Below are 24,462 nucleotides of genomic sequence, written 5' to 3' on the forward strand. Positions count from 1 at the left end.
CCTACCTCTTTACTTTGTCGCAAACTCGCACACTAGATTTCCCTTAGAATTGTAAAGTGACAAGTTGCCCATTGACGTTGATTGATTTTAGTACGATTGTCAAAAAAGTGCCAACAATGTCTCGATCGTTCGCATACTTTTTTTAATTATTGCTGCTTCATGATGGCACAAATAATAGAAAGAATAAAACACGTTATTGTCGCTGATGTATCATGCAATCTTTTTTTGTCTTATTTTAAATATTTGAAACATCACAGGACAAGCGTGATCACGCGCTAATTCTAAATCTGCTCTGTACATTTTGCTGAGTAAATAAAAAAAGTCATTGTCATCACACGAGTCATAGATATGAGAAATCACAGCAATAATTAGTAATTAAAAAAAACAATCTCAGGGCATCACAATCGAAGAACAAAAAAAAAGACAGGGTGCGACTAATATATAATTTAAACTTTTCGGACATTCATTCTCCACGTGGTCGTATTTACACAATATATTTATAGATTCTTATTTGTATAGAAGTAGTGCTTTGTCACACGCACACAAACAGGGCTGCATTCTGAAGAACGCTGTGCAAATAACAGTTTTTCTTTTAACACTTTTGCTTCCAAAAATGCTGGCTTTTTTTTACGAGCTCTCCAAAAAAAAACAAAGAGAAAAAAAAAACCTCCTCTCGGGGCCTGCCGGCAGGAAACCACCCTTGCGGACGTGACGGGGCATTCCAAAACAAATCAAAAAAGACGTGTGAGAGTTGTTTTTGTTTGTTCCCTTCCGATAAAAGTCGAAGCATTCGTGTTAAAAAGATAGCTAAGACCTGAAGGCGTCAAGAGCGACAACTCTTTGAGGCCTCGTGACCGAGCGATGGACGCTCGGGTTTGCTGGGTGCGATTGTTGGGGTGTGCCTGCCAGCCTGCCAGCCTGCCTGCCTACTGTCCATTGAGCCTCCAGGTTTTTTTTTCTTCGCGCCGGCGTCTAGATGGACTTGGAGGAGTCCTGTTTGCTGATCAGCACCTCCAGGAGACGCAACTTGGCCTTGAGTCTCTTGTAGGCTCGATACTCCTCCAGCATTGGCTCGCGGTCTTCTTTTTGCACGTTCCTGATTGGTTGAAAAAAAAATTGAAAATAGGAACATTTTGAACAATTTGAACCTTTGGCCGTAAAATTTAATGGTGTTATCGGACTGTTTGGACTAGCTTGTACTGAAGAAAAATAGCAATATTAATATTGAATACACATACGAGGACCGTCTAATCAAAAATGAAAATTCCTAGAGCAAAATAACAGGCCAAATTTTGAATACATATCTTGATTTCTTTTAATTTTTTTTTTTACAATTGTTTTTGATGTTTGATTGTTTTAAAAGTTAATTTTATTTTGCATTTTATGTTACTCTTGGTTTTTAAAAAAAATAACAGATCCCCAAAAATGGACTCTTCAACTAACACTTCATGCATAAATATGTATCTATTATTTTCCTGTCATACTCGTACCTCGGGACAATTTGGAGTGTTCACTCAATTATTTTATTATTTCAAATTAGAAACTAAAAAGTCAATATTGTGTCACGCACCTGCCGTTCCTCTGATAGAAGTCTTCCTCAAATTCTCTGATGGTCTTCCTCAGCTTCTTCTTCTCTGCTCTGGCTTTCCACAGCTGTTCCAGCAGCTCTGGCCTAAGGGCGAGCAAACAATCAGGAAGTGACATCACCGCACGCCTTGTGCCGCGTGGGCGGGCTCTCACATGGACGAGGCGTTGGAGCTGGACAGCCTGAGATCCAGCGCCATCTTCCCGGAGCCTTGATCCATCTTTCCCCTCAAGGACCCCGTCGCCGTGGTGGTGGTCTCCATGGCCATGATGACCTCGGAACTCCCCATTTCTCCTCCGCTGCTCTCTCCTTCCTCCTCTTCTTCCTCCTCCTCTTCCTCCTCCTCGTTATAGATTTCCTCCTCCTTCTTCTTATCGTCGTCTTCCTCCCTGTCCGTCGCTCGCTCCTCTTCTTCCTCCCAGAAGTGAGCCGTCTCGCCCTCGATGATGGGCTGGAGGGTTTGGGTCCGCCTCTTGCTGGACGGAGACACCTGGCGGGGAACGGCGGAGTGATGCCACGGATGAGCGGCGGTACACGGTCGATTGGTCGCCGGTCTTTTGGTTGCCCGGAAGGTAAGTGATAATTACCATTTAAATCGTTGCTCAAATTCCCTAAATACAAACTGCAAATTACAATTTAGTCATACTTAATGCCCTATTAATTATTAGGGTAAAGAAAAGCTCCAAATTTCCCGGACTTTTATTGTTTTTTGTTGGAGAACTTGTTAAGACCCTGACTGACGTAGCTTCTTAAAAGGGACAACGCATGTACATACAAACTCTTATACACTCACACGTCGGCTCAGTGAAACTGCTCATGGCCATTGTTGGCTTTTATTGATGCGTAGACCGTGTTGTTTTACCTTGTTTTGTCGCCGGTCTTTTGGTCGTCTGTCTTTTGGTCGCCTGTCGTCGCAGTCGGGGCGACCAAAAGACGGCGCCCAAAAGACCGGCGACCAATCAACCGCACACGGGGCGGGCGGGCAGCGCTTGGACTCACGGTGACGGCGGGCGTGATGGTGACCCTGGTGAGCATCTGTTTGATCAGACGGTAACGTTCGTAGAGGGGCTTCACCACCAGACGCTCCTCGCGAGTCACCGGTCGCCCGTGCAGGCCCTCGTAGTGTAGCAGGTTTTTCTGGAGGACCGTCTTCTCGCAGGACAACTGTTCTTTCGTCATCTTCTAGGGAGAGCGCGCCAGAAAAATGAGGCGGACGAGTCACGCGGCGTCGCCCCGACGAGCCTCTCACCTTGATGTCGTCGGGCCAGCCATCCTCCTGGCGCTTGCCGCTCACTCGCCGCTGGATGAGCTCTAAGGTCTCCTCGCGGGTGGGCTCCTGGGGCGCGGCCGACGGCTGGGCGGCGGTCTGCTCCAGCGTGGAGCCGAAGCTCTTGGGCAGCGTGTTGCTGCGGGGCCGAGTCTGGGGGCCCAGGTCGCTCTCGGCGCGGTGCTTGGCGTCTGCGCGGGACGATAACGTTCAGAGGTAAGCGACCGCTGGGGCGCCGTTGACGTCCCGCACGGACGGAGAACGGGTCCACGTGGACTTGCTACACAAGCATGCGGCACACGACGTCGATCGACACACACATTGACGCTTCGCACAGTTGATGCGCTTCAAAACGTCAGAACAAAATGTTGCCTTGTTTTGAAATCCCGCTTTAAAAAGAGTCACGAGTTTACTGGGAAATACAGAGTAAACAACTCAATTAGAATCAGGGTTGGCCCATTTGCTTTAAAGATATTACATTTAGAACAGGGGTGTGCAAACTTTTACTTTGAGGCCGTGTTCAGAAAACTCAGTTTCCTTGTAAAATCTGGGGTGCTTTAAAGTCCATATATATCAGTAAATATTGCATTTGTTATTGCTTTAGGTGACATGGATCTGATGCTGTTAAATATGCTGCTAATATCATATTATATCAATCGAAGGCCCTGGAACCCAATGAATTGCGGCCGACTTTATATCATATCGTTGTCTAAAGAACTTTTATCGTATCGTTACAGAATTAGTGATTTATACCCCAATTTTAGACCCTCATCGTTGCACTCCTATAACGCAAACTAACTTGTGCTTAAAACCCTAACACTGTAATATGCAAATATGACGGTTATGGGTTTTTAAAAGGGCAATGTCCATTAAAAAAAATAAAAATAAATCAGCTGATTGGTGATGTTTAAAGCCAATTATGTAGGGGATACTTTTTTCTCCCCAAAGCATGTTGATTTTGGAAAAGCTATTGAAACACTATATAAATGTATATATATTTGAAGCGAACTCATTCTTTTGCGACAATCGGTGAAGCAAAATCAGAAAAAAAACAAAGACCTCCACCCAAACAGTGCCAGGCTAAAACGTCCATGTATTGGCCGGATATGACGGTCAAACTGTAGGTTACGGTGTCCAATCATGAATAAGACAGAGATTCAAAAAGACAAAACATGCACGCCCGCCGCCCGCCCACACAAAAAGCACGTGTTGACATGAAGGAAGCGAGATGCTCTCACAGTGCCACCTGACAGTGGAAGCGTCTACTTACTGGCACGCTGCTACTTACTGAGGTGACACGGGCCCGAGTGGGGGGCGAATGTGCAATGGGAGGGGGGCGAGGGGGCGGGCGGCGCCAGGTGGCGCCTGTGTGAGTGGAGCACAGCCTGGTGCCTCAGCGTGCTCCTGGGGGAAAGGTGGTGCTGGCGTCCTAGGTCGACGGTGGGCGAGAGAGGGAGGAAAGCGGAGAGCGGGTTCTCGGGTTATTCACAACAAGACAAATCGGGGAGGGCGGGAGGTTTTGCGGTCGCCGAGGGAGACCACGGACGGGATCGGGCGTCGCGTGACAAATCAACGTGCGGGACTAACTGGTACTATTTGCGCTTTGGCGGACGTCCCACTGAAGGGTGGATGTGTGAGAGCCACTGGTTAGTGCTGCGTTCATGCAGTGTGTCGGCCGGCGCGTGTGTTAGTGGCCGCGGCACAAAAAGGCTCGCGGCCTTCGCGACGCGCCGCCGTGGGTGCGTGCGGGCGGGCGGCTACCTTTAATCTGTCGGCGGATCTTGGTGAGGTCCGTCATCCACTTGAGGACTTTGGTGTTAGCTGCCTTGTCGCCATGAGACGGCTGTGCAGAATGGGAAGAAAAGGGGAACATTTCGGGTCAGTTGGTGCACTTTTCTATCAATTCTATGAATTAACTTTCATTCAGCGCACACGGATTGGACGTCTACTAGTTGGCGGGAGGGTGCATCTTGGCCAGAGGAAGAACACATTTTTTACGATTGGTACTTTTCCGGCATGATGTCGTATCGGTATCAGTGCAACACTAGTTGGTTTTCCCTACCTTGTAGTTTTTCTCTTTTTCAAATTGCTCTTCGAATTGTTTGATCTTCTTCTTGAGGTGTTGAAGCTTCTTGGTGAGCTGGTGCGTTACCGAGTCCCCTCCTCGAAGCGTCTCTTTGGAGCCGAACGACGCCCGCCTCGGTCTGAGGGGGACACGAGAGTGCGGATATTTAGGACTCCCCTCAAAGCAGTAGACGACAAATCATACAGATGACCGAAAGAAGGTCGGACAAAGTATCTCCGTATGCAAAAAATGGAATATTTAGTTTACTGTACTGAATTGGACCTGTGTGCTTTGGTGGGCGAAGTAGCGTCGGCGTCCTGCTGGAGGAAACGCTGTGCTCCGTGCACGCTGAAGTCCAGGAAACGGCGCGCCAGGACGTGCGGGTGCGAGCGGGAGGAGGAAGGCGAGACGTCCTCCTGCCCGCCGTCGCCGCCGCCTTCTTCCCCTTCGTCTTCTTCCAGGGGCAGTAGAGGGAGGGGAACCATGCGGCCCGCCAGGGGGGACAACTGAGCTTCGCCGCTCTCGCTGTCGTCCTGCCACGACTTGAAGGCCGGAACGGGATCTGCCGTGGGACGGGAACGGAGGACGGGGTCATTCGGTTGATGCGGAGACGGGACAGGCAGAAAGACCTTGCGGCCGGGAGGAAAAATCTGCCCTTGGAAGAAGAGCGATTAGATAGGAAGAACCCAGACGACGAATGCTGCGCGATAACCCTTTCTTTCACCGTTTCCAGACGAGAGCGGGGTGGGACGGATGAATAGCGGGGGGAGGTGGGATCGACATGATCAACTAACTCACCTTGGCCTTCCTTCTGCAGGTGCATACAAGAGAAGTCTATGGGAGGGAGGTGGAGATGAGGAGGAAGAGGTGGTGGTGCTGCTGTTTGGATGGAAGGAAGGAAGGAGAGGAAGAGGAGGAGAAGACGAGCGGTAAGCTCCTTCGGTCAAAGTAAAAAAAAAAAAAAATAAAAGCACTCTGTTGTTTCATAACAAACACTACTTTTGGAAGAGAATTTCACTGATTTGATTTGACCTTTCTCAGCATCATGTGTAAAACTGTCAAGGTTTACCACACTGCTCTGAAATGGTTTGTTGTGTGTGTGTGTGTGTGTGTGTGTGTGTGTGTGTGTGTGTGTGTGTGTGTGTCATTACGCACCGTCCCATTGGCTGTCAGGGAAAAGCTGGATGTGGGGGGTGTGGTCATTGCTTGAGGTTTGGCTGGTGTTGGCGTTCTGGTCACATGAAGTAGAGTCCTGGAATGTCAAAATAAGCAAAGATGACTTTAGATGTTAGATATCTATACATAAGATGTTTGGTTTAATATGTGGTATTACTGGTGAGCGATATGAGGAAAAAAATAGTTTTTCACAATATAGGCCAATTTATTATTATATTATATATTTTATTTGTCTTGGGAGTTTAACTTACCGAACTTGTGGCGTCACCAAGCTGATGGTCCTCACTGAAAGCACAACACAAAAATTAAACAACTTTTAAATTTTTGTCTTGATCTGTCCTGAACAAAATACGAAGTGATATAACGCCAAAATCGTGACAAAAATCACGTTTTCTTGATTGCGAAAGCACTAACTGCCGTATCCAAATGATCACAGCCACCGTGTGTCGGGTCATCACGAGTGAGTCACAAAGCGGCTTTGGTCACCTGATGTGACGCTTCCAATCACAAGCTTCAATTACTATGGCGGTGAAACGAGCGCAGACTAACCACAAGTGGACTTTTGTTAGCTTTGCATCTTTATTTGTGAACGTTGGATTAAGCTTTTAACGTCTTCGCCGAAGCGAGAACAGCCGGCAATCAATTCTCTACCTTGCGCCGTTGATGTTGTTCTCCGCATCTCGGAGGGTGTCAAGCTCCATATCCAATCCGTCCTCTGGGGGCACCAATGCATCCTGGAGCAGAAACATTAAGATGATGAGCCTCAATACAAAAAAAAAAAAAACGCCAAAGATTTCATCTCTCACCTGTGTTTCTTCTGGGTTTCCTTTTTTCTGACATTCACTTTTGTAACTTGCAGGCTCGGGCGTATCGCTGGAAGAAGGTCAAAGAAGATTGAGAGGAGAAACATTTTGACTGCGCAGGACGCAATTTTTGGGTCACCTTGGTCTCACCTTTTTTGATCATCAAAGTTGCTTAGGTCTTGTTCGATGGAGGATTTCAGTTCATAGAAATGCTGCTCCACGGCAGCCCTGATGGTTCGCTCTATGATTCTGAAATCACAACATGGTCAAGTCCATTACGCTCAACATACATTGTACAACTTCCATGTCATCTCCGGTGGTACAGAAATGAATGACTACGTAGTTTTTCTTAATATTGCTTAAGAAGCCCAGCCAGACTGTAAAAGGTAAGGGCGCCCGTCCACTTTTTTTCAGATACTTAATCCTGAGGATCTTCGGAGATTCCGGGGCACATTTTTAATCATACTTTCCATTTATTTAAACCCGTAGGTCAAGCGGCGCCTTTTCTTACATGGGATAGGAAAATGGTTTTGTAATATTGTTTATGCAGCTGTTTCTAAATGCCATCTAAAGCTTTCATTGAAGCCATGCGGAATTTCAAGACTGGGTTCGACCACATGCTATACCGGCTGAGAGTAATGGGAGACCTAATCAGTATTTCAGAATTCTGTCTTATTTGTCATAACACTTCTGTATTTATGTCTCACTAACCCGCCTCTGTTGTGCCTTGGACATCCTGTATTTCATCTTGGGTTGTGACAATATGTATACAAAGATTTTTTGAAGTAGCGAACAGTATTTTAATGGTCAGAATATCAGATCTGATCAAGTATCCATGAATGTTTGAGTCCTATGGCACTTTTCATTTGCTGTAAATTAAAACACCAGTCAAAAATGTCAGTTGAGTGACTCTTTAGAAACTAACGATAGTGACAGAGGCTCATGTATTTGTAAACATAGCATTTCTTGTGTTAGGTATCCACCGAAACAGAAAAAAATATGATTTGCCATTTACTGTTAGCAACATTTTTGCATTATTTTCACAGGTTTAAAAATATGAGTATCAGACAAAAACAGCATCATCAGTTTCAACTTGTAATTTATCTTCACATGAAACACACGTTTTTTTTATACTGCAACAATAGTGAGCAAAAAATGATTATGCCTGTAATAGTTGTCTGCCTGTGTATTTTAATTGCGCTTTGTGTGTACTCACTCTGCCGAGTCAGCAGGCAGCATGGGCACCGGGGAGAGATGGGAGCTGCAGAGAGAAGAAACAGACGCTCAGAACATCAAGTTCTCCAGGACTCCCGTAACAGACACAGAATGTGACCTTGCTGCGAGCGTGCCAGTCAAAACAGGAAGCAAAAATGAAGACGATTACCAAGGATTCTCCTAAAGGGCACCAAGGCGCAGGCAAGTCAGCGGCGCCGCTTTTAGCGGGCGGGCACATTGTTATTTTGGCTACTCTGTTGTGATAATGTGTGCTCGATTAAGGTCACATTTGTTCATTTTACACAGCCTAAATACATTCCATTTGCAAGATTCATATAGGTACTCTAATAATAGCAATAATAATTAATAAATTGATATGAAATATGAGCACATGTAACTTCTGCCACTCTCTATTGTGGCTTTCGCGGTTTAAACCTTCAAAGGACTGTCCGCTTTGTGTTATATAGGGGGGGGGGGTTTACATTATGTAACCTGGGATTATGTTTCATCCCAATACCGTTAGGACCTAATGACTTGTCCTTGGTGGGCCCAGAGGGGCCTCTTGACCTCGTCCTGCTCCCTAACAGACAAAGATAACTATAGTATTCTAAAAAGTGTGCCTTTAGGCTATCATCTTAAGTCTTAGTGGATCGCTAAAAAATATAATTGGCTGTACTACTTATTTGAAAAGTACATATACAACTAAAACAAGATATTATTTCAAACTCATTTTACAGCATTAGCCTTTATAAGAAATGCTTAATTTGTAAATCATAAAGTGCCAGAACACAAAGTACATATGATAAGCCAGGGATGAAGAGTCAGGCACGAGTCCTGGAACAAATATAGATTGGGCTAAAAATCCACAGGCAAAGACCCGCTGCCATTTATTTCAGATAAAATCGATGGAAAATATTGCTGCCAAAAACATACTTAATTACTTATTCACGCTAATGTATATTCTTTTACTAAATGACGTTAAACATTCAACTAGGCGCTTCATTTCTGCAACATTTCCACATGCTGTCTTGCGTCGTTTTTTCCTAGTCGGGTACATGTTTTGTTATTGTTTCAAATTTCTGAATGTGAGTGCACTTTGCCAGATTGTGTCAACCCAACACACTGATGACACATGGTAAAAGTGAGCACAGTTTTGTCAGATGCTAAATAAGTAGTTAGTAATGCCTGGTGGTATATGCGTTTGGCGATGAGTACATATGCAGGGTTTCCATTAGGTATACAAGCAGATCTAGGTGTACTAAGTATTAACATAAGCACCGAGTGACGGCAGGCTGCAGCTCACTGGAGATGTCGCTGTCAGCGAGTCAGCAAAAACGCGCATACGTCACAAACAAATCTGCTAGCTGCATGCAAAGCATTTGCAGCTCTTCAGGGGAGGCAAGGACGTGGAAAGATGGGGTGGGAATGTTTTTGTGTTCCATGGCCACATTTGTTTTTGGAGACAGATAAGTCAGCAGGACAAGGTAATAAGAGAAAAATTGAAAGTGGATGCAAGTTTCCAATTTCATGTAATACACTTTTTTTCATCAATTCAATTCATCAAAAAATTAATAAACGTGGTTAAATGTAAAATATATTTTTTTTAAAAAGAGCAACGTGAAAAGATAAATTAATGTTTGTGTAAATGACACTTTTTTTTTAATCCATTAAAAACTTAGTTAAAAAGATAAATAAATATGTTTCATTCATCTTTTAAAAATTTGGTTGACTCAAACAACGTTAAAAGCCTGTGCAAAATGTAGTCCACTATTTTTTAAACGCAGATCCCAATAAGAACAATTACTCAAATATAACACTATGCTGGTTATAATTTGTTCATGTAAACATTTTGGAAAAACATTAAACATTTCATTTACTTTTATTATTCAATTTTTACTATATGTTTTAAACATATGAGAATTTTTTTTATTTTTTACATGCCACAAATATTTGCAGATTCTAGATAAATATTCTGTGTACTAGATTTCAAGACGGTATGGTCTGTATAAAAAAGCACTCAGGCCAGAATTCCTAACCACAACATATACATTCATTCATCAGTAAGTTACACAAGCGGTGTGTTTACCTCTGCAGCAGGACTTCACATGACATCCTCATGGTTGCCTCTACCACTTTTGAAACAGAACTCGGACGAAAAAGACCCCCAAAAAAGACCACTGCGTCTATTTAACTGGCCACTGTGATCTCCCGCGGGGCGTTAAACATCCAGCTGCTGCCTTGAGACCGGCACCCGTGCGCATCCTACATCCACTGCCGCTCAAGTGACGTTCTGATGTAACCTGGCAACAACAACGGCAGGCTGGAGGGCGGGCCTGCAAAAATCTAGGCGGCAACTCTGGTCCTATCAGCCAATCCGAATGGAGGGAAAAGAGATGCAGGGCAGGCAAAAAGTGGGAGGTGGCGGTAGGGAAGGGGTTGAAGTTTTTTGAAGCGAGTTTTTTTCAGCTTGTATTAGAGATGGAGGGAATGATTGACAGGAGCAACCAATCAGCGTTGCACGAACGTAAACAAAATTTTCAGAGCCATACCATTCCATAAAGCACAGCTCTTAACTTTCTTTGACCTCGGGGTCCAGATTTTCCTGCCTTGAGAGGCCAGTGCCCCCCTCAGATATTCAGTGCCATGATTGAAATACACGAGTGCATAAATGGTCGTCTGTTTGGGGTGCACGGTGTGAAAGTAAACAAAGTAAATCTGCGAAACTTGGAAATTGTGTCCGTGAGGAAGCGCTTTGGAAATTTGACAATTGGTACTACGGGCCTTACCATGTACTGATATAACAATATATATCACAATACTTTGTTATTAAGTCTAAGTTTTAGACCTGTCTATTGATTGAACTGTTGTAAAGCCATATTTTGAGATAATCCTTACCGTGAGCCTTGTCTGCATATTGCCACACAGGATCCCCCCCATTATTTGACGTCCCAAAGCGAGGACACTGAACTCACTCAACTTCGAAGAGAAGCAGTAAAGTCGGTCATCGCTTTAGTAAGTTCACTTTCGGTCTATTCAGCCCTTTTCGTGTAAATGTTCTTTTTTCCAAATGTAAATAATTAACTGCAGTTGAGTCAATAACTATCAAACTGTTAGCCGTGGGTCTTTATTTGACCTACATATATCACCTTCATTGCGATATCGTTTGACCGCAAGCATTTGATGAAAAAAAAAAAATAGTTCATGCTGAAAGTGAGTGCAAAACGTAGCTTTGTGCAGTGAAAGTCAGTGTCCTGTAATTCAATACGAATGTAATTAGAGCCAATGCAAAATGTAGGCTAGTTTAGTGGATGTTTATAAGCAGGTGAAGATGCTCACATTGTTCGGTTGGCAGATATGAATGATGTTACATAAATCTTTCTAATGAACTATATTTGACAATAATTTCAACTAATTAGGATTTTAAAGTTGAGTGACAAGGAGCACAGTAACAGAAATGGGGGGGGTGAAACCTTCACAGGAAAGCGGTAAGAAGCCAAGTGATGAGCCGCGAGTCCTATCTGGGACACTTGGCGGATCTCGTTACCACAGCGAAGACCCAAAGCGTGGCCAGGAAAGTTAAGGACACGAGAAGGGAAGTAGGGAAGGGACTTTTTGGGGTAAAGATTCAATTTAGTGCTGCTTAAACTCACACTCTGTGATACGTATGATGTAAATGTGTGTTTTATCACAATACTTTTTAACCCAATGGGTTATGGAAGTGCTCGCGCCAAGAATCACAACATCGTTTTAAAAAAGGTGTGTCACTAAGTCAAGAAAAAACACTGAAGGGTTCCAAGTGTATGACATTTTGCACAAGTCATGCAAGTGACAGAAGGCCTACCGTTTCCCGCTTTGGTTTACGGCGTAGCGATAAACACGGCATGTGTCGAGAGGCCCCCGTTTAACGCTAACACCCTGATGGGTTTGTTTTGAAGGACAAGCCTATAGCAGCCATCTTCTTGCACTTTTACGTTCAAATATCAGTTGCTTTCACGCTTCGAAAATAGACTGTCAGCGTACGAGTGGAAATGGGGAGAAGTTGTTTGTGTACAAATTGACTGATGGCGAGGGCTGTTTTCCCCTGTTGCTGTGCAGACAGGACATCAAAACCGGACTAAAAATAACCTTGGATTGTCTTTATCTGATATTTCGTGAACTTGGTGGCACATTGTACAGTCTGCTTGATGAAAGGATTTTTTGCCTTTTACACTCTAAACTTTAATATCAAAATTCCATTGTACTCTCTTAGCAGATTTTTTTTTGCTCTGAATAATTCATACAGAATTCTGCGTATAACAAATTAATTTAGAAAAAGACTGGCCTTTCTTTTATTGATAAACCAACTTTATTGTCATGAATGACAAAAAAACGTTGTCGTAATCAATTAATGGAGCCTTGGTTGAGGTCTTGGCTCTATTGAATGAGGTTTTTGTTACATAATGGTCCTTACAGAATTGCTAAAACAACACTTGGACAAAAACACCAATTTGCATTGCTCCTCTAATCCCATCAATCTTGTCTGATAAGTAACAAGTGAGAATGTTATGTCAGGCTGAAGCATTCTACTGTCATCATATGTGCCATGCAATATTTAAACTGACATGCAGGGTGTCCAAGCGCCCTTTAAATGCTCATTGGCACGCGTAGAAGATATAGGTCATGGCATTGGAGCCAGCGGATATACGGCTTCACGTTCACGGCAATGTTTATCCATGTCTATACACACTTGCATTTGAATTCAAAGGTTCCATCGGGCTCTCACTATTTTTCCACGAGTGACGCATCCTTGGCTGACATTCGCCGGGTGTCACCGTGCGGGTTCAACATTACTTAGCTCAAAGCTCACATGTCGCACTGACAGACTCATTTATCTTTTGCTAAAATGTTGCGAGGGAAGGTCGATGGTAACTTAAGTTTGAATAAAGGTTGTTTGATGGAGATTGATCAGCCAGCAAACACTCTGTCATTCATTGTGGGCCAATTGTGTTTGATTGTATAGATCACAGGTGTCAAAGTGCCGGCTCGGGGGCCAAATCTGGCCCGTCGCATCATTTTGTGCGGCCCGAGAAAGTAAATCATGAGTGCCGACTTTCTGTTTTAGGATCAAATTTAAATGATTATAGATGATGTACATTGCATTTCCTGATTTTTCCCCTTTTTAAAATCAATCATTGCAATATTTTCAATCCATTTTTTTCTTTTGTGTTTTTAGTTCAAAGCGCATTTTGTAAGATCTAAAAATAAATATATAGATATTTTCCGTTTTCCACTTTAATATTGAACATAATTAAAAAATATATTTTGTTTCCATTTGAAATGAAAAACATGATTTAAAGACATTTTCCATTACTAAGGAAAAAAAGCTCAAATAAACATTGCTTTAGATCTATAAAAACTGACTATTTAGGGCTTTTGATCCAGTTCTTTAAATCCAATTTAAAAAATAATAATCTAAATATTAGATCTAAAATGGTCCGGCCCACATGAAATGGCATTGACGTTAATGCGGCCCGCGAACCAACCGGAGTTTGACACCCCTGGTATAGATTTTTCGACGTGATTTTTATGCAGAGTCAGACTATGAACTTTAACACATTGAAAGGCCAGGGAAGAGCAGCCAACGAGTCGTTTGTGTAAAACATTACAAGGACTTGGCGAAAACGCTATGATGGGCTCTTTTGTAAGACTTGATTTTATGATATCCATTACACAGTGTGTAGGTGTGTGCGTGTAGCAATAGGAATGACCATGACCCTGTTCAGGTTACAGCCATGATACCCACTCGAGCAGTGGATCACTAGCGATTAAATGATTTTTTGCCAAAGCCACTGGCCAGACCCGAAAGCAGACATTTCGGCCTTAATCCTCCGGGCTGGCTGGTCTCGCGCACGTTAATACCAACTAAAACACTCAAATGAGAGGCAAAGATCCGATGAGTCTGGCTTTACACTGCCAGCTGCCACATGAAGACGTGCACAAATCCTTCATATTGCGTCTCCAAAGCAGACATTAGCCACAAAGACGCGGAGCATGCGGACACTGCGTTAGATGTCGCTGGAAGTTATCACAACATACGCATCATCCAAATCAATTTGAACTGAACAAACCTGTTATGTAAATGAACCTAAGTGTGAAATGTCTAATGCGCATTTGTCAGACAACAGCAGCACACGGTGATCATCTTAAAAGGAGATCAGCTGACCAAAACTGAGATATAAGAAGTCAGGTAAGCCCCCAACAAGGGAACTGTCCAAGCAAGTGGCCTTGCACTTTTGCACACTGAAGTAGTAATAGAATGATCCAGTCTTATGTATATAAATCAAATGAAAAATGTTCAATTTGCTGCTTGTGATATGATTCAACTGGTGCACGCCATTTGTAAGTCGTCAAGGTTGGCGTGACCGTCACACATTAAAATAGACTGAAGGAGAAGGCCATTTTGAGAACATTGCCACAAACTCATGAGCCGCCGAAAAGATTAATGATGCACTAAATACGATCAGTGACACATAAACACACACACACACACACACACACACAGGATTCCACTCAGGCAGACACAAACATACACCTATCTCTCGCTTAAAGCACACTCCTTGTGTCTTGCCATGCCTCCAGAACATCATTTTCAAATTGTCTTTAGGGTTTACCATAATCATTTATTTTAACAATGACGACTGCAACGTGAAGCGCTCACCTGTTGGTTGGGTCATCAGCGTGTTGCGGTGAATTTGAAGCGGTGTCGTCGCCATCTCGAGGCAGTTCCTCGCACTCCGCCTCACACTTATCATCGTCCAGCAGCTCCGTAATCTAAACAGAACAAATGAACAAATATTTACTTTGACATTTTTGTTTATGTAGTTTTGCACATCGTTGAGTGAGTGTATTTTTTTTGGAGAGTATCGATTTCAAGTTCAAAATTTTAGTATCATAACAAAAGTAGTGTTAAGGGGAATAGCAAAGGAAGTTACCATGTATCAATCGCTAGTACCTTCTAAGCACTTTGACACTATATGGTCATTTAACAACTGGTGAAGCAGTATCAGGGCAGGTAATTGAACCTACAACCTCTGAGGTGAAAGTTATGATATCCGCATGTAAAAGTATAAAAGCAGAGCGCACATCCAATTTCCAAGGTTCAAATCCAGCACCCCCCACGACCCTTGTGAAGATAAGCAGTTCCGAAGATGAATGAATGTGATGACTATGTAACTTCACAATGCCCGCCGTCTCCAGTACCGCGATCCCCCCGCTCAAGGGGGTGCCATGTCACCCCTCGGGTCCAAATGAGGTTATCGTTTGATGTAACTCAACCATGACATTTAGGCTACAGAGGCGTTTCATAACACATCTAAATTTAGGCACACACAAACAGCAGGTGAGCAAGATGGGGGGCATGAGTTGGGGTAGGGGAATCAGGTCAAAAAGCTGAGCATGAGTTAAGGGGTAATTTTCCGCAGCATTTACAGATTAATTCACCCCAAATGTGCATTATCAACAAATTGTCCACCCTCATTAACTACACCCACAGAATTGTTATTTTTAGCACACCTTTTACACCTTGGCGATTTAAAAAAAATGCATTTATACACAGTAGGTAATGGTATAATACTTGGCATGCAATGTCTAGATATTACATAAATCCTGCCAACATTTACATGACATTCATATATCGTCTTTCACTGCTTCCAGTTTCTCCTCTGCACTGGTCTGGACAATACAGCCATCTGTCCGCCTGTCGCCATGGCAACACAGCGGACAAAAACGCTCTTATTGGCTATTGGGAGATTCTTGCACGGTCACATCCAGAATGCGGCCGTGCACGACGATGACTCAACCAAATTGAGAAGAGGAACACATCTGTAAATTGCTTCAAGTGACTACATTATTTGCTAATCCGACAACATCATATAAAAGGGTCACCCAAAGTTCATTGGGCTGCTGATGTCATGTCTACATGTTGACAGACAATGCTCCCCTCTAAAATAGATGTATCTTTGAAAGTTGATATTTTCCATATTTTGATTTTTGTGTTTGATAAGAGCAGTAAGAACATCTGCTCCTCAATCTATTTGCTCAATGCACCATTTATATAGCGCTGTACAAGTAGTAGTCACAATGAATGGATTTGATCTTATCAAGTGTTATCAACAGGACCTTTTACACAGTTTACACAATGGTTGGCGTTGCTTCCTGAAATCGGTTAGTAATTTTGATTGGGCGTATTCCGTGATACAATGACAATCTTTTCTTAGCCTCCAATTCATTTCAATCTGATCCTTTTCTTGTTTAACTGCTGTATCAACACCTTGATTATATCACGATCCCTTTCGTCCCAATGAGTTACCGATACGCTCGATATGCTAACGATATATCGCTTTGAAAAAATGTCCTGGTTTAATAAAGAAACTAACAAGTTGCTAGTGAAATGTTCTACTTTAAAAGAGTCAATGTTAACTCAATGGCACCCAAACCACCCAAAAAAATCTACTTTAAAAAAATGAATTTAGAAACATCATTTTTATTTTCTGACCCATGTATCACTGTTGTATTGTGAGATAAAAGTGAGCCTCGTATCGGAAATTGTATTTTTATAGTGAGGCAACCAGAGGTTTCTACTCTGCGTTCACCAGGCTGTTACCTGTTCGTTGATGGAACTGTAGTCGTTGGTCGTGGAGATGTCGTCGTCCTCCGAGTCAAACAGGCCCTCCTGGTTGTCCAACAGCTCGGCCAGGAAGCGACTGACAGACTCCTGGTCGCGCAGGTCCTCGCCCTCCGTTGACAGACTGTTTACCCAAGACAACAGCGTGCTTTAACACGTCTATGGAATACCGGTTTGATCCAAAAGTATTTCGACTTTATACTCAACCGTGATAAATACAACAATCAAATGGCAACATCTACAACTGAATCAGTCCGAATGTACGCCTGTAAGATGCCAGTCTTACTGGAAGATGTCAGGTCCGAAGACGGCGGCGAGCGCTCCGACGTTCCAGCTCTCCTCTTGAAGCGCCGCCACGCTGGCCAAGAAACGACACAAGAAGCGAAGCAAGCCGTAGTTGAGCTGCGGAAGCTGCTGGAGCAGGAACTTCAAGTTGCGGCAAAGCTCCTCCTCACTGCCGTTTTCTGATAAGAGGTAAATAAACCACAGCTCTGAATGCAAGTGACTCGAACTATTTTAATTAGTGCTATTGCTTAACAGGAAATGGCTACAGCTCCTCTTTTGGGAGGTTTAATAATAGGAAGTCCATTGTATTTCTGCACTTTGAACAGACATTCCCTCGGAAAAACACGCCGACCGAGTTACGGTGATCTTTTTGAGAGTTGGCACGGTGAAAATGAGATTTTAAAAAATGGACCAAAAAAGGTAAGACTTCCCTGTGACAGTCAAGGGGATTAGAGCAGATTATGTGAGATGATAAGAGTAAAAAGAGAGGACAAGATGACGAAGCAGAACAGCCAACAACAGCAGATGTGATTATAAAGCCATTAGAACTATTCTACATCTTTGTGGATTTAATATCTGGTAATGAATGTAGTACTTCAAAAGCAACTAACACGTGTCCACCCCTACAATTTGAGTGTTGTTTGGATTACTGGCTGCAGATTAGTTCTACGGTGATTATTTTTATGGTGAAGGTGGTGCAATCACGTTTTGTTTTCTGTGGTCAAGGTGCTTTAAAAATAAATCTGAGACTTCTTATCATGAACTATATACTCTGTGTTATCAGGGGCGCTTTTTCAGATCTAGGTTCCAACCACTGATAGCCCTACACAAGATGGCCGCCAGCTACGTACAAAAAGGAGAGTTTGTCACCCTTCCCAAACAAACCCGTACTATCATAGTTGACTGAATAACCTAAATTGATCTCCAGTCACATGTATTGATAGTTGTTGAACTTCCTTATTGTGAGATAATCGTCAGCATTATCTTATATCGGGAATGGTATCACGTGGTGTACCTTGGTGGAGCTGCAAGATGAGTCCCTGGATGGGCTCAGGGATTACAGGCTCAGGCAGTTCCTGCAGGAAGAGTCGTAGTAGACTGACGGCCGACGCCAAGTCCGCCTCTTTGTCCAGCGCCACCTCCTCGCCGTTGTCGTAGCGCCGCCGCAGCCAGTCCACGCGCTCGGCATTGCCGTTGACCAGGAAGAGACCCTCGAAGTCCAGATGGCCTGAAAATGCAAAACAGGTAGGTCCTATTTTATTGCACATTCAAAGAGTGCGTGAATATGTCACAACGAAAACAGGTTAGCTGACATGATGGTTCTAATCGGAACTTGCTCAACATGTAAACACCGAAATGCAATTTGTGGTCTTTACCTGGCATATGTAAAATGTGGCCTTTGTTTCTAAATTTGGATTGGATTGGATAACTTTATTCATCCCGTATTCGGGAAATTTCATTGTGACAGTAGCAGAGTGTGATTAGACAGAACAACAAAGAAAAAAGCACAAAGTACAAAGCTGGTGCAGCGAGTTTCAATTTTCTCATTCTAAAAGAGCTCTTTAATGCTAAACTGAGGTTTATACAATGTGACCGCAACCAGTCACATGTTAAAGAAGAGATTAAAGTCTTTTGACGGGCTGAATAACTTCATGACTCACAGCAGAGGGCTATTCGACACACTGGCAAAGGCCAGCGGAGTTTAAACACTTATGTAACCTCATGTACTCATTAAGTCATGCCCCTGAGGGGTGATATTTTTATTTTACAATAAAGCGATATGACTATATCAGGAAAACATAAGGAAGCTTTCTATAGCCATAATTCATCATCTTTACGGCCATTTGGTATGATGACTACACGCTTGAGGTACCAAAATGATGGCCAACTTTTCAAATAAATTTTTGATGGCAATACTTTTTACCATATAGAAATAAAAATGCCGACATTTATGTCATTTCTTTTTCGGATTAACAACATTTTTATTGAACAAAGTATTTTAGCCATCCATATCTTTATGCACTTACATATAATAATGAAAATTAATACATTATGAGCTGCCTTAACAAACTACTGCAACATTGCAAAAGGCAAAAAAAAAGACTTTTTACATTTTTTTTCATGCTAATGGCTGCGGTAAGGCTTACTAACGTCTCTCCTCCCAGAAAAAGCATTCAAAACAATTGAAACTTTAAGTGTTCCAGAAAACGAGAAAGCTCTGGAAGCCACAAAGAACGCAGACGTTGACGTTGACTCACCATGCTCCTCGATGTAGTCCACGATATCCTTGACAAGCGCCGGGACCTCCATCCCGCCTAGCGTTGGCGTGCGAGTCACCTCCTCCAGGGGCACGCCGAAAACACGGGTGGTGCCGGCTGAGCCCCCGCCTTCGTTGCCTGGCAATGGAGACGTGCTCTTCCTCATGGTCCCCTCCTCCTCCTCACCACAACCACGCTAAGTCCCTTACGTCTTTGAAGAAAAACAAAACAAAAACAAAAAACCCATCATCATCCTCAATCGTTTACTCTTTGCCTAATATTGCCTCATGTACATATAAAGGAAAAAAACAATTGTAGTAATGCACAACATTTTTTTTCAATCTCCATTACACTTAAATTATTCCTTACATTCAATATTATTATTACTGTTGGATTTAAAATGCTGGCCATGTTTTAATTATACCTAACTGCGGCTGTCCTTTTTGTGTGTGTGTTTAATATAACATTTTTGCACGTTGTGGCCGAAATATAGCAAAAACTTGACCTTTGATCCAACTTTTTGTGTTAACGTTACGCAACTTTGTGTGTATATTCACTCACCGTGTAGCAGTCAAAGTGTGTCCCGTGCACTCCTCCCTAGACAGCAAAACACCGAACCATCTATGGCTGCTTCAGGTTGTGGCAAAAGATGAGCCGGTAGTTCCTCATTGACGGACCGCTAATCCTTCTTGCAGGATTCCTTATTCGAGCTAAAACGAATGGAAGGGTCAAGGGAGGTGGCGGAAAGGGAAAGAAAATGAAAGCAGATAAAAGTGGAGGGTGGAGACAAATATGAAAATCAGTTAAGATTCCGGCCAAGATATCCGCATTGGCAAAAATGCGCTTGCGTAAGAAAAGCATATTTGTAACAACAACAACATTGGTGGACTCCCACTGGGACCTTTTCTCTTTTAATTTTTCTCTTCGTTATGTTTATTATTTTACAAGTATTTGTATGTAGGAGATGATTTGGACCAATCACAGTGCGTATGGAAGGCAGTGCGCATATTATTTGCTTTTTAGCTGTGGATTTTTTTCTAGTGTTTTTGTTTATAAACACTCTAATTAATCATTGTTGAGCTAAACAGAGCAAAACAAACTGAACTCAAGTCTAAGCTTCAAAAGCTAGAAGAAAATCCTATTATTGTGAACAAAAGTCCTATATTAACAGAAAGCCCCACAAAGGAAACTAAAAAAGAAACCGTAGCGCTGTGCAGTTACTAAAAAGAATTTGCCAGTAGCATCTCGAGACCAAATGGAAACGATTGATGACTTGTTGAAAATATGTTAACCATTGGAATTTCGTTTAGAAATGAATTGTACAAGCTCATTACAGGTGCATCTGTGAAGCAACACACCCACAAAAATATGTAAGAGATCCTTATCCATATAAGTGGAATGAACCATGCATATCATCTACCACCTGACATGAGTTTTTTTTAAAACTGTGTCATAGTTCACCTTTCTGCTTGTTTCTATCTGAGGTAAATCTGGCAATAAATATAAATGTAATAAGGGCAAGCAACCTATTGCTGAACAGATCATTTATAAAACTAATTTATCCAGCAGCCAAATCATATTTAACCGGAAACTTTGAGCCACATAATGCGAATAACTGGATTAAATCTGATCAGCATGTGACAGAGTAGCTCACTGCACCTATCACCTACTTTCCACCTACTCTCACATTCAAAAACTGTACTAAATAAGGGAAAATGTATTTAATATTTATATGGTGTGAAGAAAAAAATCATTAGGTGTATATACTCTGTTGTATAAAAATGGGTCTTGCTCGACGAGCTTTAGCAGAGTGTGCGATCCGCTTTGTTATTGTTTCTTCCCTCTATTGTTTTAAGTATTATTGATAACTTGTTACTTCCTGCTAGTTTGCCTGCTTGGTCACTGTTTTCATGTGGTCTCTTTTGTTAACTTCATGCTTCACAGCTGCCCTGTAGGCCCACCGCTTGGAGAGCAGATGGAAATGACAGGGGGAGGCGAGTGTTATTTGAGTATAGTATTGAAGTGGATGGGCCCTTAGAAAATAATTGGAGACACGGCGGGACTGCCTGAGAACGGCGGGATTTGTTTTTAGGGATGCACACTTGCTGGTGATGCTCAGGTGTGGAAATTTCCCTGGGAATGACAGGCAGAGAAAGCACATCGAGGGACCAGAAATTAACAAATAAAATAAATTTCTTTCAGGTGGGAAACTTGCAAGATTAGGTAGAAGCATTGTCACTGTCTAGTAAAAAATTAAATTAAATAAACGACCAGTAGCTGGTAATAAAATGAATCGACTTGTATATAGAATGCCAATTCATCGTTTTGAGTCAACTTAAAATTGTCCAAATGTTTTGATTTCAGCCTTTCAACACCAAATATTTCAGTGATTTCTCTCAAGAGTGACTTTTGCCAATATTGGATTGGATTGGATAACTTTATTCATCACGTATTCGCAAAATTTCATTGTGGCAGTAGCAAGAGGGTGATTAGACAGAACAACAAAGCAAAAGCACAAAGTACAAAGTAAATCAAAGTAAATGGGATCATTAAGAATCACCAAATCAAATCTTATCAATATGTTTTCTTTGGAAAACTGAATATTTTTGCTTTTGAAAACCTCTCAAAATTCAGTCGGCATTTTTCTCAGCCTCGTGAATCCGTTTGGCAAATGTTTTGCTCCTATTGTGTGCAATCCAATTTACAAAGTCGATAAATTGCCAGGCTGCTTCACAAAATCACAAAATGAGTCTCCAAGGCTTTTTTTTTTTTTAACGGCAAAGAGATACCATGACCCGAATAGCCACTGACCCCCGCCTGGGGCTGGCTCAATAATTTATCAGCACTGTGGCATCTAAAATAGGCGAGAACATTCTCACTTTCAAAGTCACACGGTTCTTTCTAAGCATCCTCTTTTCAAGATTTTAATGAATAATTCTGTTATGCAAGTCGAAGCCATTCAAGTGCATTTTACACTTTTTACACAATTTTGGACATAATCACCACTAAAACACAATGGAAAAAAGCACAGTAATGACGCATCACAAAAATAACAGATAATGAAGATATTAAGGGTCATGAAAGAGGGGATTCATATCACCTCAACCACAAGACTGCCTAAAAGCCAACACCAAATCACTGTGAGGAAAAAAAAATACACTTATTTAATTGATGACGACACCACTTTAAACCATAAAGTGTTCACTTTAACACGAGATGTCTACAGAAGTGCACAAATAAGTGATTCTTCTCATTTCACAAAACGACGGGTAGATCGATGGCATCATTTTATTATGAGGCGTAGAAACACAACTGAATGAAATATTACGATTACAAGAAAATATTAAATTTAATATGATAATTATTATTTATTATTAATTAATATTTTTATGATAATAAAAATAATTTTACATATGCACTAAATAATGACACAAAGAGGAAAGTGTCAACTTCAAGCATCGATCACCATAAAAACGATATTATTGGCATGGAAACAAAAAATCTGCATGTTTTAATGCATTTGTAAGAAAGTAAATGTGTTTGGGGGACCAGTACACTTGCTAAATGATTTATTGATTGATCTGGAGCACTTTTCGCACACGAGAGCTCAAACCAATACCCTACGTAAGAAAAAAAAATACGGTTAATAAGTCTAGAATTAACCTTGAATCGCCTCGAACCCCTTTTGCTAACTGTGAGCTAACGTTAGCATCCAGTGAATCAAGCCTAATATAAATCACGTACGCTTTGACTTCCGGCGTGGAGATAATTACAAATACATTCATATCTGCACGCACTCCAGCAAAGGTAAGACATGACGGAAAGTATTACAACGACAAGTATATGTGACAAATAGTTAATAAATGCATATTGCAAAATGATCGTTATAAAAATGCAAGTAAAAGCAGATTTTTTTTTTTACAACTTATCATGACAGGTGTACTAAAAATGGCGTTTAACGCACCAGGAACCGTAAAAAATGAGCCGATCGTGAATACGTCAACTGTTATGATAGAATCAAATATATGTTTATATATTGATATTGCGTTTGCCGTATGAGAAACATATTTCCCCCCTCTTTGTCAACCTTGGATGTGATGGAACGAACCTTTACCCCTTCAGCAAACCGCTCGTTAGCTTCCCACAAACAGCCCGATCTAAACCATAAATCGTCAATTCTGTTCATAATAACAATGCATTTCGTGTATAAATCCCCATATAAAGAATATAATTTCATTCGTGTGCAATGCACATCGTTCTCCTAACGTAACAATGCTCATCCGCGTCAGTTTTAGCCTTTTAGCTTCACCTCCATTGAAAGTGAACGAGAGAAGCTAAGCTATTAGCAAAAGGAAGCTAACGCCAGGCTTACCAGGTCAAAACAAGCACGGACGCGGGCCGAGGAGCATCGATTCCGGGTTTGCTGTCACTGGATAGCCCGCTGGCGTCTAACCCCCGGTGTGGGGGGTCGGATTTCAAAAATAAAACTGTAGGATCACAGCGGACCCTGCAGACGACTCTTCGGGCTCGTTTCACACAGGATCCTTGCATAAAAAAAGAGGAACAGCCGCCTGCCTGTTCGATGCCCGCTCTGCTGTTGCAAGTCGTCGCCGAGCTCGAGCGCAAACCTCCGGGGACTGAGTCGCCAAATACTCCCCCCTCCCCGCCTTCTTTTCTCAGCAACAGCGCAAAGAGAGCGAAGCAGCTGCCAAATAGTGACCCCGCCCGGCTTTAATATTTGCACTAGGTTTCGATTCCCTTTTGGCTAACAAATATCTTAATTCGAAGACTTGGATTGTTTTGTTTTGTTTTGCCAGGCTAGTAAAAGGAAAATCGCACGTCGCCGACGTCACGTTTACAGTAGCGTTCTGCAAAACAACTCGACTGTTCTTTGGATTTATATGGAATAAAATTTTAAAATAGTAACATTTAAAGTTGTTTTTTTATTGTATTTAATTCATCGCATGGCAATAGAGGTCCCATTTATTTAAACCGGGAAGATCGCTGTGAATTCTTGTATCGATGCTAATAACGGCATATAATCCATTTTGAGTGCATCCTGTTAAAACGGATTGGACGTCTTGAGCTGTCAAAACAGCTAACAATGTAAATGAGTGACGTGTAATGCAAAAAAATAAAAAATAAA

At 42.2% G+C, this 24,462-nt stretch overlaps 1 protein-coding gene and 2 long non-coding RNA genes across 7 annotated transcripts; 2 read left to right on the top strand and 1 right to left on the bottom strand.

The window, feature by feature from the left end:
- Positions 1 to 119: 119 nt before the first annotated feature.
- On the bottom strand, positions 120 to 24,105 carry fam13b (family with sequence similarity 13 member B). 5 transcript variants are annotated; one of them, XM_077608850.1, is made up of 23 exons: positions 23,689 to 24,105; positions 19,878 to 20,026; positions 19,317 to 19,527; positions 18,074 to 18,286; positions 17,060 to 17,237; positions 16,753 to 16,897; positions 14,809 to 14,921; positions 8,113 to 8,157; positions 7,047 to 7,145; positions 6,900 to 6,966; positions 6,745 to 6,827; positions 6,345 to 6,378; positions 6,073 to 6,169; positions 5,716 to 5,796; positions 5,200 to 5,479; positions 4,915 to 5,056; positions 4,614 to 4,695; positions 4,141 to 4,281; positions 2,835 to 3,043; positions 2,585 to 2,764; positions 1,741 to 2,075; positions 1,571 to 1,672; positions 120 to 1,096 (listed from the first exon to the last, which is right to left on the bottom strand). In XM_077608850.1, exons 3-23 carry the CDS (start codon positions 19,480 to 19,482, stop codon positions 973 to 975), a joined length of 2,916 nt encoding a protein of 971 aa, XP_077464976.1. In that variant the 5' UTR covers positions 19,483 to 19,527; positions 19,878 to 20,026; positions 23,689 to 24,105; the 3' UTR covers positions 120 to 972. The 5 variants fall into 5 exon arrangements, with proteins under 5 accessions (XP_077464976.1, XP_077464975.1, XP_077464974.1 ...); XM_077608849.1 differs by having other exon boundaries at positions 2,585 to 2,767; positions 5,716 to 5,793; positions 23,689 to 24,101; XM_077608848.1 differs by having other exon boundaries at positions 2,585 to 2,767; positions 23,689 to 24,100.
- On the top strand, positions 6,627 to 7,796 carry LOC144082049 (uncharacterized). Its single transcript, XR_013303128.1, has 2 exons — positions 6,627 to 7,282; positions 7,386 to 7,796. It is a non-coding gene; the product is annotated as an uncharacterized LOC144082049 (long non-coding RNA).
- On the top strand, positions 9,509 to 16,081 carry LOC144082048 (uncharacterized). Its single transcript, XR_013303127.1, has 3 exons — positions 9,509 to 9,595; positions 11,037 to 11,123; positions 15,804 to 16,081. It is a non-coding gene; the product is annotated as an uncharacterized LOC144082048 (long non-coding RNA).
- Positions 24,106 to 24,462: the final 357 nt, after the last annotated feature.

Source organism: Stigmatopora argus, chromosome 9, assembly GCF_051989625.1.
Source record: "Stigmatopora argus isolate UIUO_Sarg chromosome 9, RoL_Sarg_1.0, whole genome shotgun sequence".
Classification (NCBI taxonomy): Eukaryota; Metazoa; Chordata; class Actinopteri; order Syngnathiformes; family Syngnathidae; genus Stigmatopora; species Stigmatopora argus.

What these genes read in the sequence shown, in the direction of transcription:
- fam13b (XM_077608848.1), bottom strand. Translation starts at nt 19,482, where the DNA reads ATGAGGAAGAGCACGTCTCCATTGCCAGGCAACGAAGGCGGGGGCTCA. An exon ending in GAAACCCAGAAGAAACACAG is followed by an intron (nt 6,828 to 6,899) that starts GTGAGAGATGAA and finishes TTTCTGCTCCAG; the next exon opens with GATGCATTGGTGCCCCCAGA. An exon ending in AACAACATCAACGGCGCAAG is followed by an intron (nt 6,379 to 6,744) that starts GTAGAGAATTGA and finishes TTGTGCTTTCAG; the next exon opens with TGAGGACCATCAGCTTGGTG.